This window comes from Lathamus discolor, chromosome 1, assembly GCF_037157495.1.
Source record: "Lathamus discolor isolate bLatDis1 chromosome 1, bLatDis1.hap1, whole genome shotgun sequence".
NCBI lineage: Eukaryota > Metazoa > Chordata > Aves > Psittaciformes > Psittacidae > Lathamus > Lathamus discolor.
In genome coordinates this window covers 66295979-66313981 of record NC_088884.1, presented here as the reverse complement: position 1 = coordinate 66313981, position 18003 = coordinate 66295979, and the positions used below count along the sequence as shown (strand labels likewise).

The 18003-nt window shown below is 45.9% G+C and overlaps 3 protein-coding genes and 1 long non-coding RNA gene across 4 annotated transcripts; 2 read left to right on the top strand and 2 right to left on the bottom strand.

Annotated features, from left to right (window-relative positions):
- Positions 1-3830: 3830 nt before the first annotated feature.
- On the bottom strand, positions 3831-9599 carry LOC136007180 (uncharacterized). Its single transcript, XR_010609522.1, has 3 exons — positions 9296-9599; positions 5181-5282; positions 3831-5017 (listed from the first exon to the last, which is right to left on the bottom strand). It is a non-coding gene; the product is annotated as an uncharacterized LOC136007180 (long non-coding RNA).
- Positions 9600-14412: 4813 nt separating this feature from the next.
- On the top strand, positions 14413-15153 carry LOC136012950 (histone H1.10-like). Its single transcript, XM_065676065.1, has one exon. It carries the CDS (start codon positions 14419-14421, stop codon positions 15088-15090), a length of 672 nt encoding a protein of 223 aa, XP_065532137.1. The 5' UTR covers positions 14413-14418; the 3' UTR covers positions 15091-15153.
- Positions 15154-15237: 84 nt separating this feature from the next.
- Positions 15238-17116, top strand: LOC136012968 (histone H2B 1/2/3/4/6). The gene has a single exon (XM_065676117.1). The coding sequence runs from the start codon at positions 16391-16393 to the stop codon at positions 16769-16771; it is 381 nt and encodes a 126-aa protein (XP_065532189.1). The 5' UTR covers positions 15238-16390; the 3' UTR covers positions 16772-17116.
- Positions 15531-16117, bottom strand: LOC136012964 (histone H2A-IV). Its single transcript, XM_065676105.1, has one exon. The coding sequence runs from the start codon at positions 16055-16057 to the stop codon at positions 15668-15670; it is 390 nt and encodes a 129-aa protein (XP_065532177.1). The 5' UTR covers positions 16058-16117; the 3' UTR covers positions 15531-15667.
- Positions 17117-18003: the final 887 nt, after the last annotated feature.

Genomic DNA, 18003 nt, shown 5'->3' with positions numbered 1-18003 from the left:
CTTTGTTTTAGCAAACATGCTTGAATCGGAGCCCGTGTGCCTTGGCAGAGGTTTACAGTTGATAGACACAAGAGTTCTTTTGCACGTTCCCAAATACAATAGGCTTCTTCTTTATGCAACTGCATCTACATTAGGACTTGTGCCAGCCGAGGTGTCCTTGTTAGGACAATAAGTTTTGGTAAAAATGGAAAAAAATAAAGAAGAAGAAAAAAACAAACAAAAAAAAAGGCCTAGAATGAGCCTGAGAAGATGACACAGTTTTTATTGCTCTTCTTCCTTTCCCAGTGCTCTTCTTTCAACAAACTCAGCTGCAAAATGTTATCAGAAACCCCTGTGATGCTCAGCGCGTGGGTGAGGACATGATTTGAGTGCAGAAGAGAAAATCTTCTTTTTAAAATAGTATTCCCTCACAGAATTTCCTTCATGCCGAAAGACCTGCATTTCACATAAAACAAGATGCTGGTCTCAGCCTAGGATAGTTTCTCATGGGAATCATCCCTGGGTCCTTCACCATCTAAAGAGAATGCTTCTCCATAATCCACCCCAATAATGGGGTACATACCCAGAAAGTAAGGACTCTCCCTAAGGAGCTACTGATGTCAACTTGACTTTAAAAATGAAATGTGATTAGAATAAGAAACAGTATTTCCTAGAGAGTTTCCTTACAGCAGTATGGTGTTACCTGTTTTGTCCCTACTAACACTCTCACAAGCACCTCTTTGGTGAGAATGCTGGTCTTCTCTCCCAGCAATAATTACAGAGACCCTCTCCAGCAAAAGTGAACAAGTAGGAATGGGAGCAGGATGGGAGAGGAGCTTATTTTCTGAGCGCCTACTAGGGACTGAAAGGCTTTCAATGCCATTAGTGGACCTGCCCTGATGTGAGCACATCTGCCAAGTCACCAAGCAGGACCCAGGAGCCTGCTTGGAGTGAATCTTAGCTACTGGGGATCTCAAGACCTGTGGGGTAGGTCTGACCTTCTCTGGGTAATCTTACAACCTAGTGGAGGCCTCACTATCCTGCCTGATGTAGGTTTTCACCCAGCCCCTCTGCTGCTGCAGCCTCTTAATTCTAGGCCTGTCCAGCACTTGTGCTTGGTGGTGGAAGGGGCACAGCAGGTGTTTCACAACTGCCTTGACCAAAAATGGTTCCTCTGCTCCACCCTTTCCCATCTAGCCACACTCTCTTGAGATGGGCAAAAGCCAGACTCATGCAAAATCTGCCCTGGAGGCATTTTATGGGAGCAGATGACCAGCAAGGGGAAGGAAGGATGTTTTATTTCCTCATCTCTGTTCCTTCCAGTAAATTTTGGCAGAAAGGACTAGTCTTTCTGCTGTTGTTCTCTCCAGCAGAAAGGATGTGTAGCAGAAATGTTTCTTGTGAAGCTGTTTGGAGCTAGTGCAATGTAACATTTGAATGTAAATGTGTAACATTTGGAGCTGAGTGTCAAAGATACACTTTGACCAAATAAATTAGTACCTTTGAGTAAATTTCCATTCAAATATAATCTTTTAAACGGAATTTCCATCACTCTTGGTACTTTCAACCTTAACTGCTGGATTCTGGGGTCACTTGAATCAATGACATGTTTTAACTCTTCACAGCCAGATATTCATTCAGATTCAGTGGAAAATTTAGTGGGCCAAAACTAAAACAAATAAAGCAAATTAGATCAAAAAGGGCTGCATTGGCTTTTAGTAGCCTTACCAGTAGATCCAAACTAAAGTTTTGAAAGCATTCCAGAATGAGACAGGACTCAGGTCAGTGATCAGTGGTGTGTGTGTGATTTTAGCTAGGTTTGGAGAAAGCTACAAAGAGTAGGGCAAGGTGCAAGAAACTGAACAGCCTGTGGGATAGAAATACCTCTTGTTAGTTCCAGTTTGGTAGGGTATAAGCCAAGTACACTGACTGTGCCTGTTCCTGCTTTGTAAGCAAGCATTCATATAACAAAACTACCATCCTAAATTGCCTTGTGAAAACCCTGCTGGCAGTGTCTACAGAGATCAAATATTTATTTGGACATGGAGATTGAATTTCTGCAATGGACTGAAACAGACCAGCTTACACTGTCATTTGTCACCTTTAATTTCTGTGTTTCAGTTCAGGCTGTATGCCATAAGGCACTCTTTCTGACACACAAAATCCCAACTCCCCACTTAGCCCAAATGCCTCCAGCCTTGCCTATGGAACAGATGACATGACTGAGTGTGGCCATATGCAGATTCTGCTGATACCGATGCTGCTGGAGGATTTTTGTCTGTTCAGTATCTCAACAACTGCAGCAGTGCCACAACAAGCAAGTCTGCTCCCTATACCCTCAAGCACTGTAGAGAACAGAGAATCATTGCCCTATTTCCAGAACTGCAAAGAAACCTAATAGCTTGGTGAAAAGTAGAAATAAGACAGCCTGGTTTCTTGTGGCTTTTTTTTCTGTGGACTGCTTGATGACTGAGCTCACCTTTCAATATTTCTCTCAAAGAAAACAAGAGTCTGGATTCTTCTCACCTACAAGATTACTTATTTTCATGAAACTAGCAAGAAGTCAGTGTCTTTGAAACCTAGACTGATTTATCAAATTCTGGCTGAGATTGTCTGAGAAGCTAAAAAAAGCTACTGGTTGACAAACCTTCCAACAGTCCTGCTCCGTAACCCTCATTTCTGTAGCGAGCTATGCTAGAACAGTCCCTGTGTCTTGCAACCAATACACAAGGCACAAATATCCATGGATTCTAATTGCCCTTTGCAAGTATGTGTCTTGCAGTGTTTAGCCAATCTTTAGTTTTATATACTGCTCTATGGTCTGCCAGGATGATGTTCATGTCATCCAGTGCAGGAGGAGGAGCTGCTAGTGCAGGAGGAGGAGCTGCTGGTGCAGGAGCTTTTGGTAGCCTTCCTGCTCTGCACACTGGTGAGCCTGGGCAGTGCCCCCAGAACTGCAGTCTGAATGGGAAGGAAAAGCAGCTTAGCTGGGAAGCATGGCACCAATAATATATCTCTACCAAAAAAACCCTCAACTGATGGGCTGGAAAGACTCAGGTGTAAACCCATAAAGATAGCCTTGGAAACCTCACAATAACAGATTACTGGGTAGATATGACATTCATTAGCTAGGAAATTAGAATGTCTGGGTTTCCATCAGGCAGCACAGGACAGAGCTTTTGCCTGGCCCCCCTATTTGTCCCCTGCCAGGGGGAGAGATTGATTTCTGGGTTAATGATCTCTAAGAGAGACACTCTCGACATCTCTTGCTCCTCAATTCTTGTTTTCAATTGCTCTGATATGGCTGCTGGTGAAGTAAAAAGTCTTGGGCTTTGAGGGTACCTAGGAAAACTCTAAACTCGGAGGCTTGAGAGAACCAAGCAACAATTCACTAACTAGTCACACTGGAAAGAAGGGCTAGGAAAATGTACTTTTGTCAGGAAAATGGGATTTAGTATCATCCTGTATTTACATAATGAAAGAGTTCCTGATCCCATCTCTGTACTTGTCACTGGCCAAGGCCAGGAAACTGTGGTGACTGGGCTTACCCCACATACCTGTGTGCTTCCTTACCAGCTACCAGGGCAGTGGCTGGGCAATGTGATTTCAAATATGCTTAAAAAAGCATCACATTGACCCAAGAATTTAAAAGAATAAAACCAAAAAGACTCATGTGATGATATGAGGTCTCAGTGCATTGATATTGTCTGACATAAATTCTGTAAAAAAAAAAAAAAAATTAACTTTTTTACTATTTTTACAAACTCTAGTATTTATTTTTACATATGAAAGAAAAAGAGTATGGTTTTAGAATCTGTGATTTTATTTAATCTTAATTCTTCTTTTGCTTCTTCAGATTAACCAGCTGTTCTATTGAACATCATTTGCAGCTAGCCAAGAGAGATATTTAGTATTCATAACAATACATAGGCATTTAATTAAAAATTAACTTATATAAGAGAACTTGTAATCAAGTTTAGGTGTTGGAGATATTTGGATAGATTGAGTCTTTATTGCAGGTCTGCATGTTGATTCCATGCCAGTTTTACCAATGATGGTGACTTTGTGTTGGGAATATTCGGTTCAAACCCCTCATATTTCATAAAGGGGGATTTGACTTGTCCTGGGATAATCACAGTCATGCGTCACTGTTGCATTCCTTCATAAGCAAAGAAGAGGGTTTATCCTCAGTCCTTGTAGAAACTGGTACTGCATTTGAAGAAGATGAACCAAAAGTTGAGAGGTTTGGACTGTGATCAAAGTCCACATCCTGGACTCCTCTAAATTTTTCATGTGTTCTCTCAGTTTTTTAAAACACTTGCAAGACCTATTTTTTGAGGTGTTTGGTTTGGTTGGGGTTTTAGATTATTATTCATTTCATATTGTTAAGCTTTTACTAGCAGGTTTAAGGTTCAGCAGAAAACACTTCCTGTAAGAAATACACTGTGATAAAAACAAAATTATGAAACTAATTACATTTGAGTAACCCTTCCATCTGGCGTATTTCATGTAGAAACATGTCGGACACATGAATGGCTGAAGAAGTCCAGGAGAAGTTAAAACCTGTTGCTTTGAACTTCAGACAAGGATGCATCTCACCTCATTTCAGCCCTCTTCTGAAGAGCTCTCATGCAGCCAGTTTCTCCACTTTCTGAAGCTCCCTCTAGAGCCCCGAGAAGAAACAGCCACCCCCAAAGGCTGGTTCAGTCCGTCCGTTTCAGGCATGGGCTCTGTAATGTGTGACTTACTATAGATAGCAATTCTTCATTTTCCTCCTACCGTATTCAGTGTCACCCAGCGTTGTTAGGTTTATGCTCCAATTCCAAATTTCTTGTCCTATCGAGACTGCTCTGGGCCAGAGATGGTCCCTGTTATCCAGTACTTGGTGTCCTGCAGTGCTAGCATGAGATCCTATTGTGGAAGAGTGCAGGTCACAATGGTACATCCCTGCTTGCCCCCTGCAAAAACAGGCCTCTCTTGCCCATGGATTTATCTGATACCTTTTGATCCTGCTGATGCCAGCTGCCTCCATTGCCTCCTGGAACAATAAAGTCCAGAATTTCCCAGTTACTCATGGTATAAAAAAGTATGTTCTTTTGTCTGTTTTCAGCCACTTCTTTCATAGAGTGACTCATATGCTAGCCCTGTGAGATCAGGAAAAGAGAAGCCAACAGGTTGGGTGATATGGCACTGTACAGTACCTGGCATGTGGTCCCCCCCTCATGCTTGGGACAAGTTGTCAGTCACATTTCATGATTAGCAGAGGACGTGTACAGAAGAACACACGGTTTTGTAGAGCTGCACTTTGGAAGGCAAAGAAGGCACATGATGAATAATATCACTGCATCACAGTCCTAATGGTTTGTCCTAGGTTCAGGCAGACTAAGATTCAGTTTTAAATAGCTGAATCTGAGCTGAAAAAAACCAAACCCAACAATAAAACCAACCAACCAACCAACCAACCCAACCCAACCCAACCCCCTCCCTCCAAAAAAAACAACCCAACCCACAAATTTACCCACCCCAAACAAACCAACCACAAATGCAACAATTCAAATCATCATTATTTTTGTCAAGCCAGGACTTTATTTTCAGTTCAGGTCTTCCATTCTCAAAATATGATAGCTGCAAGGTGATTCCTCTTGGTAACTCACCAAGGCTAGGAAAAATAATCAGAAACATTCTGTACTATTGCCAGTGTGCTTAGAGAGAGGGAGAAAGTGAAATGGCCTAAAGCACAGATAGATCTTTTCTGTACTCTTTTTTTAGCATTTACATGAAGGCATAGCCTGGTGTGAGGACCTCAGGAATTACTTATTACCCAGACCTGATTGGAAAGAATATCTGTCAGTAATACAAACCTTTTTGAAGGGAAATCTATTAAGAGGAGGTGGTAGTCTCAAGAAGCAGCTGAGGGCATCTTTCAAGTACAGTACCAAACCTGTTGGGAGATCTGGCAAGAGGAAGTCACCACTCCTGTGAGGACTGAGAGCTTGTGCTTCCAGAAGAAGGGAAGTTGGCCAGCTCAGAGCCAGCATGTGAGCTTGGCATTTCTCTCATGCTCTTAGTTCAGCTGTGTGCTGTGCCTGAGCACTCTGCTGCCTGCTGTCTCTGAAGCTATTTCACAAAACTGTAGGGATGATCAGCAGATGGTTTTGGCCCAGCTGGATTCATCCCACCTCCTGAACCCTCGTGAACAAATGATCAGGACATGGGAGGGAGGAAAGGAAACCTGGGAGAGAATGCGTTTCCCTGCATCTGCAGATACGCCCTGCATAACTAGCAGAAGCCATAAGGGTAGGGCATAGCTGAGTGACCCTTTGGTTTGCAAACATGTGCAGTTTTAAAAAATTCTATTTAAAAATGTCATCAGTCTGGGAGGTACAAAGGCTTGGAGGGGTAGTGAAACTCGCTGGTAGTATCTGAAATATCAGGTAGTGCCTCTTTTTTACCACTCCAAAATCAAAGAAAGTAAGCAAACAAAAATAACAATAATAAAAAAAGATATTTCTTTAGCTATTCTTCAATTTTTTTCTAACCCACTGGAGACACAAACAATAAAGAGAAACCTGGCTTTTGAGGCAAGATGAGCTTGGCCTAGGACAAGGGTTACAGAGAACAGTAAAGCTGTTTCTATCTCCTCAGGTTGGATGGAGCCAAGATAAACCCTGTTGTCACAGAGGACAGATCACAACAGGTTCTACCTTACAGTTTGCTTCTCACTGACAGAAGATGCTCTTCTGATGGCAGCTGGAAATTGGTGGGATAAGATGAGGAGATTCTCCTCTGAAATACTCCCCAAAGCCCCCTATTTTCAAGAAAGGTTCTGTTGAAAAAAAACCCAGACCAACATCCTAAAACCATCATTTCCTTTCAGCTCCTTGACATTTGGAGCTCTGGGGAAAGGGAAACCCTAAACTCCACCAGGGCAGAATTAGATTACCAAAGACCACTCTTACGACTCATGCTCACATCAGCATCACAGTCCACAAAAGTACTGTGTAGAAGAGATGCTTGTGCGGATGGTAGTTTCCTCTTTATTTCCTCACAGGCTACCCATGGCTACATGTTTAATTTAGTTCTTAAGATGGCTTTTCACAGATTATTTTGTAGCCCATCACCTCACCATATGAGCTCTCCCATTCACTTTCCCCATCCCATTCCTGATTAGAGGATGCATCCACGTTTCTTGGGAGGAACTGCTCCAGAGAACAACAACCCTGGAGGAGGATGCCAAAGTGAAGTACACCATTTCTATGTGCATACAGTGTCACGGTGCACTGTGCGTACAAGCTCCACACCATATAACAGAACCCTCTTCTAAAATGCATGGTCCTTATAGTATCCCAAACAGGGCCCTTTTAGCACCCATCTCGTCCCCACTTTGTGCACACATACTAGATCCAGCATCCAGCTTTCCAGCCTAACTCCCTGTTTTGAGACACAGGTGGGAAAGAACAGGGGCCAGAGGAGTTTCCCAATACTCTGGGGAAGGACGTGAAGATGACAGACTTCACAGGATACATGAGTAGCTTCTAGGATAAGCTAGAGAGGACTATATTGTCATGGTCTACTTCAATACCTGTGGCAAAGAAAGGAATGAGAAAAGCTTTGATTGCAATTGCAAGCTTCAAGGGAAGAAGGTGAAACCAGAGTGTTTACGCTCTCCTGCTGCTAAAAAGTTCCCAGTATGCTGCTTAGGACCAGGGAGGGACACAGATGGTAGTTTCATAGCCTGGCTGAAAATAAGGTTTCAGCAGAAGCTGGGAACACTTCTGCACTACAGAACACTTGCATAGAAGGGATGGACTTCATCTGGATCAAAAGAGAAATGTGCTTCAGGCTATGAACATGCACATGGTTGTAAGTGAGCCTTTTAAGTGAGGTGTGGGGGAAAGCCAACCAGTAGTGATATTTTCCAGGACAGTGCTACCGAGGACAAGACATCCACATTGAAAGAGAAGGTCAAGGAACCAAATCAGTGCTGTGATTGTCTCAACATTAGGGCTCAAAGCCTGGTGAACAAAACAGAACACTGGCACATTTTGCTGGTACACTTTGGCACTTCGGAAACCTTGAGCTTGTTAAAAAATAAGCTCAAAGTAAAAGCTGGGAGGATTAGCCCTTGTTTAAACACAGCAAAGTCAGGGAGCTGGATTGGGTTTCAGAAAGCAAATATGTTGCTCTACTTTGTGCCTTTTTAGAGAGCTGTCTGAACATGAGCGTCCTTCTTTCAGCTCTAGTACAGATCAAGTATAGTACCTGAAACATTAAGGGCAGGACTTCCTATGGTGGGTTGTCACAAAGGATCCTAGCAGAAAGCAGTCTCTTTCCCAAAAATCTCCTCAGTAGGAGTCTTTTCCTCTTTAGCTTAGTAGACTGTAAGTAGGCACTGGTGATCAGGCTGCCTACTTCTCGCCACCTTTCATATTACAGGAAGCATATGGTGACTGACTCATTTCCTGATGTATACTCAAAGATCACACCGGTTTGGATACAGGACCTCTGATTACCAATATGAAGCTACAGACAATTCACACCTTCTTGCTTTTCTGCAGCAATCTCAACAAACTTGGGAGGTGCTGATGTGGAGGCAGACAAGGTGGAATCTGGTGGTTTGCTCATTGCTTCCTCTGCAGAACCACATGGTGAACGTAGGTGGCCTCAGTTTCAGATCAGAATTTGCTCCCTGGGTCTACCCTGTGACCTAGCACAGCTTTTGTAATACTGATCTGGCCATGACTTTAAAATCCCTTGTTCTGGGCGTCTTCAAGACCGGAGGGTGAGGCTTTCCCATTTTTAAGTGTATTTCATACTTCTGATTCTAGAGAACTTGATGTGAGGAATATTAATTCAGCCTTCGAGACCACAACATCCTTCTATTTATATTTCTTGGAAAAGAAAAGACATCATTAGCTCAACAGATTTTTTTTCCCTTGAAAGGACCATGGGATGAAATTTAGGGTTTTTTTTCTGAATATGGAAGGGATGGGATAGCTGTAATACATGCCAGCAATAAGGAAAGAGATTGCTTCATGCAGGTAAGTTTTAAAAACCTCTTAGAAGCTGTTCATCAGCTCAAAACTGCCAGAGGAGTTTAATGGAAAAGGAACAAGAGATATATGTATTTAGGGTCCCAAAAAGAATCACTTTATATAATACACCCTACACATGTTTACAAAGAAAGTGGCAAAGCAACCCATCAGAAGAATCCCTCTTCCTCCAGATCTTCTCTGAAGATTATCTGCTTGCCCAGCTCCATGCAGCTCCCCTTTTTTCACAGGTCACTGCTGCCAGCAGCTATTTTTGAACTTACCTCAGGGCAGCCTTCAGCTGCTGGACATCTGTGCCAAACTGCTCCTTTCCTTTGCAGAGTCTGCAACCCAGCGTCCTCTAGGAAAAGTGCAGGGAACGTCATCTTTCAGACCCTGCCCCCCTGCAGCACAGGGAGAAGGGCCAATCTATTCTCCCTCAAGGATGTTTGTCCACCGATGCTGAGCCACTGTGAGGTCACTGATGGTGGAGGAAGGGAAGTGAGAAGAATCAATTTTGTAAAGTAAAGGAGGAGCAAAGCTACTAATGCAGGATCTTTCCATGGAAGCTGCAGAGCTGACTAAATCTAGTGAGTCCTCTTCTGCAAGCAGGTCTTTTCCCAGGTCACAGGTCACAGCACTCAGGAGGCTAACTACATCCAAAAGGCAACTCATATGTGTCTAGATTAATCAGAGCACAGCTAATATGCTTATCTGCTGATAGCAATTAAAGGCAATTATCCTCTCCTTGCCCAGGGTGGCCACCTGTGGTGAGCAGGTGAGACTCAAGGGATGTACGCCACCAGAACTTTTGAAACCAGCTTCTTTAGAGGAAACGGAACTGGCTGAGGCACCACTGTTATGTGAGTATCATGGTTCAGAGCACGAAGGGAAAGGCTGGGAACTCCCAGCAGTACTTTAGTAGAGAGACATATACATGGTCACCCAGATCAAAACTGTGGGTCAGCATTTTCTCCAGATAGCAGCTAAAAGGTGGTACAAACAGCTTTTTCTTCTGCCCCCTTTGAGGCTTTGTGACTGTGCTGGAGCAGGCGGAAATGCTATTATCTAAACGGACAGTCTCGCAACTGAAGCTGACTGCTGCTAGTTCAAAACCTCTTGAGATATTTCCCTGTGAGGGTCAATGAAGTGAAGGCAGAAGGGTGGTTCAGGTCCAACTGACCACTGTGAGTCCTATTCCAAGCCAAGCCATTCCCACATTTTGATATGTTTGATGACAAAAGAGCTGGGAATCACAAAAATGAGGTGCGGGAACTGCTGTTCTCAGCTGTCTCGAACCTAAAGCTGGTGACTACATCCAATATTGATGATTATTTGTAGAAGTGGCAGTAGAGTTTTTTAATAAGTGAAATGCACAGGTCTGTAATCAAACATTTGCATGTAACTTGGCCAAAGTCACTCTTTATTGTCTGGATCTAGACAGATGCTGAAGCAGGAGCTTTGAGAACATTTTATAATCCCTGTTACACCAAGGAGAGGCCATGTCAGGGCAGAACCTTCCCAGCATCTCCTGGGCCTATCCTTTCCTAGCATGTCCTGGTCACTCCTCCTACCCTGCCCAGGTCGCAGGATCCCATTTCAGCCCCCATGGGGTTTTCAGTCCCTACCCCAGCGATGCAGCAACAGGGCTGGTCTCCAGTTCCCCACAGCCCTGCCTGCCCATGGCCCCTCTGCACTAGGAAGGTGCCTGACGTCCAGGGCTGTGTCTGACCCCAGAGTCCCTCACCAGGCCTGATCCTGTCCTCATCTGCAGACTGATATCCTGGTCTGGTGTGTGTGTACAGGGGTGATCTGAGGTTTGTGACAAATTAAAAGTTAAAATGAGGAGAAAAATTAATTGCATTTTGAACAGGTTTTATGTTGGGTTTTTTTCTTTTTCTTTTTTTTTCCCTGTGAAATTCGATGCATCATCTTTGAACAGGTTTTCTGCTGACAGGAAATGTTGAGAGTTAATATGTATAGCTAGGCCTCAGCAGGAGGAGGGTGGAAACCCAAATCAGCCAAAAACTGGAGGATCTAAGTAACTATATCTTTAAGAAATGTGAATAAGCACTCTCAGTTCTCCCACCTCCAAAATGGGGATGGGCTTTGTGTATTTGAGAAAAGCATGTCAATGTGACATGAATAAATGCAGTGCAGTTAGATGCTCATGTGGAAAAGTCCTAAGGAAGGGGAGGAAATGGAGCAAACAGTTCAGGAAGAATTATCCTCAGTATGTTTACAAAAGCTGAATACTGAACCCCTGTAAGGTGCTCTTCCTGGGGCTTGTAAGTTCATCTACAGTGGCCTCTACACTTTGTCACTTAGTGCCAGGTTAAGTATCACAAAAGGGCATGCAATAAATGGAAAATTACCCTGATCTTGCAAAAATTGCTTTTTGTCTTGCATGCATTAAGATTGGTTTAAATTACTATATATTTTTTTCGAGTTAGTAGGCACATGTTAGTGGTTATAATAATCTATACTTTTCATGCTGGCTGGAAGTGCTCTAAAGAGGCTTTTGATCTCGCCCTGCAGTCTGCACTGGCTTGTATTGGTAACACTGTCAAAAAGTGTTCTTTGTTACTCTACCAGATATTTCTGTCCATACTGACAGAGCATGTAGAGATGAACAACATGGAACACCACTGAGGTCCTGTTCTTCTTGACGGTCACCTCTTCTAAGGTGAGGCAGCAAAGCTTGCTCTAATTTTGATGGCAAATGTATGAGGGAGGGAGAATATCTCCCAGCAAGTGTCTTCCCTATCCACCCCTTTTTTGTGTCTGCATTGCAGGGAAATGTGTACTACTTCCATGTATCCTTAGTGAGCTTGATCATAGCAAGAGCAAGGACCTCTGGTGCATAACTTCAGGCTTTTTGTGCTGTTAATCACAGAAGAAATAGCAGTATTTGGAGGACGAGGGTGAACCATGGTTCTTGTGTATTCACTACTGAATGAGGTAACACTGTATTCGGGTTTCCTTGTGTGCATTGATTTTTCTCTGGTATTTCTGCATCCTCCCGCTACCATACATGGTGTGATTGTTTATGAGACGGTAATGAGAGTATATTGTCTTCTTAACAACAAGGTAAGGGAATAATGAAGTAAACATGGAAGTGGAAAATCATTAAGTAGAACTTAAAATAATTACAAAACCCATCTTTGAATTGCAAAATGGCCATTTAACATTTGATGGAGATCGGTAGCCTCAAAAGTAGAGTAAGACAAGGACTACTGCAATGTGCCGCAGTGTTGCTCTGGCACATACTGAGAGGCTTTTCCTCTCAAGAGTGTTAGTGTTATAGTTGTCACTGCTATACAGGGTTTAATCATAGATCTTGTTCAATCTGACTACATGTGTGTAAGGGAAACAGCCTTGAGAATATCCAGTTATGAACTGGAGGAAAATGTGCTATTGTGCTTCATGATTACTCTTGCAAAATAAGAGTTGCAGAGATTGGGGGAAATTGTTTTATTGTGAGTTAGAAAGGCTTCAGTATTGGCATTAGTAATATGAAAAGAGTTGGTGAGTATAAAAAGATTCAGTTTACAGACACGGCCACAAGTTTAGTTTTTGAAGGACATCAGAGCTTTTACCTGACCTGGGTGAGACAGAGCAGACATACAGTCATCCACCTAATCTGAGGAAATTTTAGGAGACAATAATTTCAATACTCAGTTCTTTATGCCCCCTATTACTACTTGAAGTAAATGTGTTACAGTCAAGTTCTCTTGCCTTTATAAAATTCCCAGTTAGCACTGGAAAGTGCCATCCTGCTTCCAGCAAAGCTTTAAAAGCCCAGATCCAGATTTGCTGAATTTGATACCTTATTTGCCCTCACTGTCTCAAGAATAACTCCTCAGCTAGGAGACCTCAGCAATGAAGAAGAGTTAGAAAGAAATCACAAGTAAAAGAAAAATATATGTTTATTTTTCTGAAGTCCTTTTACCATCAATATGCAAGAAAGCATCAAACTTCCCATATGAAGTTTTAAAGAGTGGGATTTTGTGACTTAATTGAAGATGAGGGGCCACTCAAAATCTTCAAGAGGTTCATTTGCCTTCCCTGTAGTGGAATGAGAGAGAGGAATGAGATGATATTTTCCAGTCACAGATCTTTCACTTCATTGAAATGGTGAAGCTGATCATCTGGTCAACATCATATGTAAACTGTGCAAGTGCAGTTTGTAGATATCAAGTAAAAATGCAGTAGGAATATGATGGTGCTAAACTGGCTTATGGCCATTAAACTTCAAGGTAAATGAATTAGGAACTCCTGCCAGAGACACAAAAATATATACAGAGTTTTAGCTGTCAAGGAGGTGTGAATGCTGATATAGTCACCACATTGCAGATAAACAGTTTTGCATCACTTCCTGCTGCAGCCAAAGATTTTATGTTGAGAAACTGCTGTGAGTTGACCTGTAACCTGGCAAAAGAGCAGTGAGCAAAAATTGTGGTTTTTCTTCCTGTCTTGGCATCAAAACAGGAAAATGGTACTTTCACATCTCTTGAAGACTCAATCTCTGCCGGTTTTTTCTCCATCTTACTGAATCATACTAACAGATTTTACACAAATAGCACTATGTGCCTTATTTAGAGTGTGGTCTGTTTCTGCATGTTAGAGACCTATAGGAAGGTCAGTGATTCGGCACAAACCTTTCATCTTTCTTCTTCGTGTCCCGATTTATCCCATTAACATCAAAGAGCCTTTTGCCAGGCAAAGGACAGTAAAGGGCTGCAGAGAAAGTAGCCCATTCTGAGGTAAACAAAGTATGTGCTGTCTATTATTTCACCCATAGCCTCTGGAAACTTTAGCTTTGGAAGTACCGGGGGAGGAAACATCCCTAATCGAGTGTTTCGCAGCAGCGAGAAGTATTAACTACGGTGAGAGAAGCGGAGGCACGGCTCGGGGCAGTTTGTGCTACCTCACTCTCTTTGAAAACATTTTGTTTTAAAGAATGGAATTCTAACTGCTCGCTTTCTTATCTGACTCAGAAAAGACCCCCTAAAGATTAACACTGAGTGTTCTGCCTCACGTTAACTTTAAAGGCTTTTTTTTAATTTACAAAGAAAAACAAAACTTTCACTCTCTGCACGTCAGTTCGGTTCCAGGACTCGGGATTTATCGCTTCCTCTCTACCCAAACTCCCCTCTTTTCGCGACTAAACACCGAGAGTCGAAAATAGACCCTTCCACTGCCCCCGCGTGCGCAAAGGGGGCGAGTTCATGGCATACAAAGTAGAAAAGAAACATTTTATCTTGCCCGAAGAAACACAACCCGGAGCACGGAGCGCGCGGAGGTGGCGGGGCGGGGCGCCCAAGAGGCACCAATCAGTGCGCGCGGAGCTGCTATAAATATGGGCGCCGCCGTTAGTCCCGTCACCGAGTGTTAGGCGGCCGCCATGTCGGAGTCTGCTCCGTTCGCCGAGCCTGCTGCTGTCCCGGTGCCCGCCGCCAAAGCGGCGGCCAAGAAACCGAAGAAGGCGGCGGGCGGCTCCAGAGCCCGGAAGCCCGCGGGCCCCAGCGTCACCGAGCTGATCACCAAGGCCGTGTCCGCCTCCAAGGAGCGCAAGGGGCTCTCCCTCGCCGCGCTCAAGAAGGCGCTGGCCGCTGGTGGCTACGATGTGGAAAAAAACAACAGCCGTATCAAGCTGGGGTTGAAGAGTCTTATCAGCAAAGGTACTCTAGTGCAGACCAAAGGCATTGGTGCGTCTGGTTCTTTCCGTCTCAGTAAGAAGCCGGGAGAGGTGAAAGAAAAAGCCCCCAAGAAGCGAGCAGCTGTGGCCAAACCGAAGAAGCCGGCAGCCAAGAAACCTGCCAGCGCCACTAAGAAGCCCAAGAAAGTGGTGACGGCAAAGAAAAGCCCCAAGAAAGTGAGGAAGCCGGTGGCTGCTTCTGCCAAGAAGGCGGCCAAGAGCCCCAAAAAGGCGACTAAGGTTGCCAAGCCCAAGAAGGTCGCGGGAGCAGCTAAGAGTCCAGCCAAGGCAAAAGCAGTGAAGCCTAAAGCAGCCAAGCCCAAGGCGATTAAGCCTAAAGCAGCCAAGGCGAAAAGGGCAGCACTCAAGAAGAAGTAAGCCCCTGTGGAAGAAAAGTCTTGCCCCACACTTAAACCCTACGGCTCTTTTAAGAGCCACCCACCTTTTCTCAAAAAGGGCTGAAATGCGGTAGCTTTTTCCCATGTTGGAGGAAGGTTGTAGGGGAAGGGCAGTGTTGGTGTTTCCACTCGGGAGGGGAAGGAACCGAGTAGAGACCCGATTACAAGGGCTGCCTTAAAGTTCCTTTGTTTATCTGGGAAGGGAATATGCGTGCTTGTGGCTTCGAAAAGCCCGCAAGGTATGGTGATTGGCTGAAACGGGAGAGCTGACCAACATCCCATAGCCCCACCCCAGCTTCTGATCTAGAATTGTGGTTGGAACGCGGGGTAGAACTGGTGCCCGCAAGGCGCTACGATGCTTCGGGGGTACGTCCCTCGCCACGAAAGCGAATGTTTCACTGTCAGATTCAGCCAAGGGTCTGGAGAAAATGCTATAGCGGGTTTACTTTTACTTAACGAAGTTCACGCTCTTTTTCTGAGTAAGTTGGTGGCTCTTAAAAGAGCCTTTGGGTTTCTCTGGGGAAAAAAAAATCCTCCCGGGCGTTGTTCTTGGGTGATCACTTGGCTTTAGCCTTGTGACTATCGGTTTTCTTGGGCAGCAGCACAGCCTGGATGTTGGGCAGCACACCACCCTGCGCGATCGTCACCTTGCCCAGCAGCTTGTTGAGCTCCTCGTCGTTGCGGATGGCGAGCTGCAGGTGCCGCGGGATGATGCGCGTCTTCTTGTTGTCGCGGGCCGCGTTGCCCGCCAGCTCCAGGATCTCGGCCGTCAGGTACTCCAGCACGGCTGCCAGGTACACGGGAGCGCCGGCGCCCACCCGCTCCGCGTAGTTGCCCTTGCGCAGCAGGCGGTGGACGCGGCCCACGGGGAACTGCAGCCCTGCCCGCGACGAGCGCGACTTCGCCTTGGCACGCGCCTTGCCGCCCTGCTTCCCGCGCCCGGACATCTTCACAACACCTCGCAACCGAAAACCAAAACGCGTTTAAGAAATGAAACCAGCCCCGCGCCGCGCCCTTATATCCCTTCTCGGCGAGGGGAGGCAATTTCGATAGGCTGAGAAGGTAACACTGCAAAAACAGCCAATGGAAACGCGGATCGAACTGTAACCAATAGCCATGAAGTACTAAGCGCAAGGATTGCAAATACCTGCTCTCAGCCAATAGAAACGAAGTCTTGAGGAAACCCTAATTTGCATACAGTCCCTATAAAAGGCGGGCGCTCGGGCTCAGTGCGCGTGGTCGTTTGTGTGTTCTGTTGGAGTGGTGTAGTCTTGCTAAAAATGCCTGAGCCGGCGAAGTCAGCCCCCGCGCCCAAAAAGGGTTCTAAGAAGGCGGTGACCAAGACGCAGAAGAAGGGCGACAAGAAGCGCAAGAAGAGCCGCAAAGAGAGTTATTCCATCTACGTGTACAAGGTGCTGAAGCAGGTGCATCCCGACACGGGCATCTCTTCTAAGGCCATGGGCATCATGAACTCCTTCGTCAACGACATCTTCGAGCGCATTGCTGGGGAGGCCTCGCGCTTGGCGCATTACAACAAGCGCTCCACCATCACTTCCCGGGAGATCCAGACGGCCGTGCGGCTCCTGCTGCCGGGTGAGCTGGCCAAGCATGCAGTTTCCGAGGGTACTAAGGCTGTTACCAAGTATACCAGCTCCAAGTAGAGCGCCTCAGTCCGTCTGTTTTAACACAAAGGCTCTTTTAAGAGCCACCTATGTTTTCAGTAAAGGAGCTGATTGATTGTGTGTTGGCCCAGGCTGCTTGCTCGTAAGAGACGAGTAATGGTGTGGAAACAACGTGGGTGTAGGGGTCTGGGGTGTACTTAACGAATCCGTGGTGTGTTCTATGCCTGCCTCAGTAGAAAACAGAATTTGTAGCTCCCTAAAGACGCACCCTGGAGTCCTATTCACTTCTGCATGTGACCTGGGGGTTGTGGGTTAAGGGCAGAATATGGTAGTATTTTCTTTAAAATCCCGAAATAAAGGTGTTCCTCTGCTCTTTCCCCGTGAGACATTGTACCACGAAGCTTGTGAGTCGGGGGCTTCTAAAGCACAAACTTCTCAGGGTGAATGTGTAATTTTCTTAGCATAAAGCTCCAATCCGGACCCGTTTGCGGTCTCGTGGGTGACACGAAGAAGCAGGCCGAGGTGTTTTCACGGCGTTCTCGATCCGTGCAGTCCCGCCTGCGATCCCGAGCACGGTTTCCCTGCTTCCCCCCGCGCCCTGCCCAGGCTCTGGTCGACGTCTTCCTCCACTGCCCCGTTGTTTTCCACCCCGTATATCCCGCCGTCGAGGGAGCAGGGGGCTGGCGGCGGTACCCAGAGTCGCGCAGCTAGCGGGCTGGCTCCGACCTGAGTGAGAACTGCACGGATCTCCCCCGCAGGCGCTGGCGGCCCGGCCCTGAGCACCTGCAGGAGGACGTGGATTGGTCGCGGTAGCGCTCGCGGTTCGGCGCCCGTGTTCGCTTCACTAAGGCGCGCTCCTCCGACCAGAGCCGGGATTTACAACGGGTCGCGGCAGCAGCCGGGGAACGCTCGCCTTAAGCGCGTACCGCTGCCCTTTACTGAACGCTGCTACCGAGAGGGAAGAAACAGAGAACTGACGCGGAGAAGAAAGACGCTGTCGTGTAAAAGAGCCTTTGTCAGCGGTCGCCGTGCCGGAAAGCGAGGAGGACAGGGGCGGTGGGGGAATGGGATTCGGAAGAAGCCGAGTCCAAGGCCTGGGCGGCGGCACCCTCCTATATAGGTAGCTTACAGAGGTCCCTGTCGCCCCACCGCCTCTCGGACCGCAGTTCGTGGGGACGGTGAACAGCGAGGAAGCCGGCGCTAAAGCGCTCTGGAGGCCCGGAAAAGAGCAAGCGCCCGAGCCGCGGAGGGAGGGGGATCGGCGGGCCGGG

Excerpts from the sequence above, each read along its gene's own strand:
- LOC136012950 (XM_065676065.1), top strand. The coding sequence starts at position 14,419 with ATGTCGGAGTCTGCTCCGTTCGCCGAGCCTGCTGCTGTCCCGGTGCCC.
- LOC136012964 (XM_065676105.1), bottom strand. The coding sequence starts at position 16,057 with ATGTCCGGGCGCGGGAAGCAGGGCGGCAAGGCGCGTGCCAAGGCGAAG.
- LOC136012968 (XM_065676117.1), top strand. The coding sequence starts at position 16,391 with ATGCCTGAGCCGGCGAAGTCAGCCCCCGCGCCCAAAAAGGGTTCTAAG.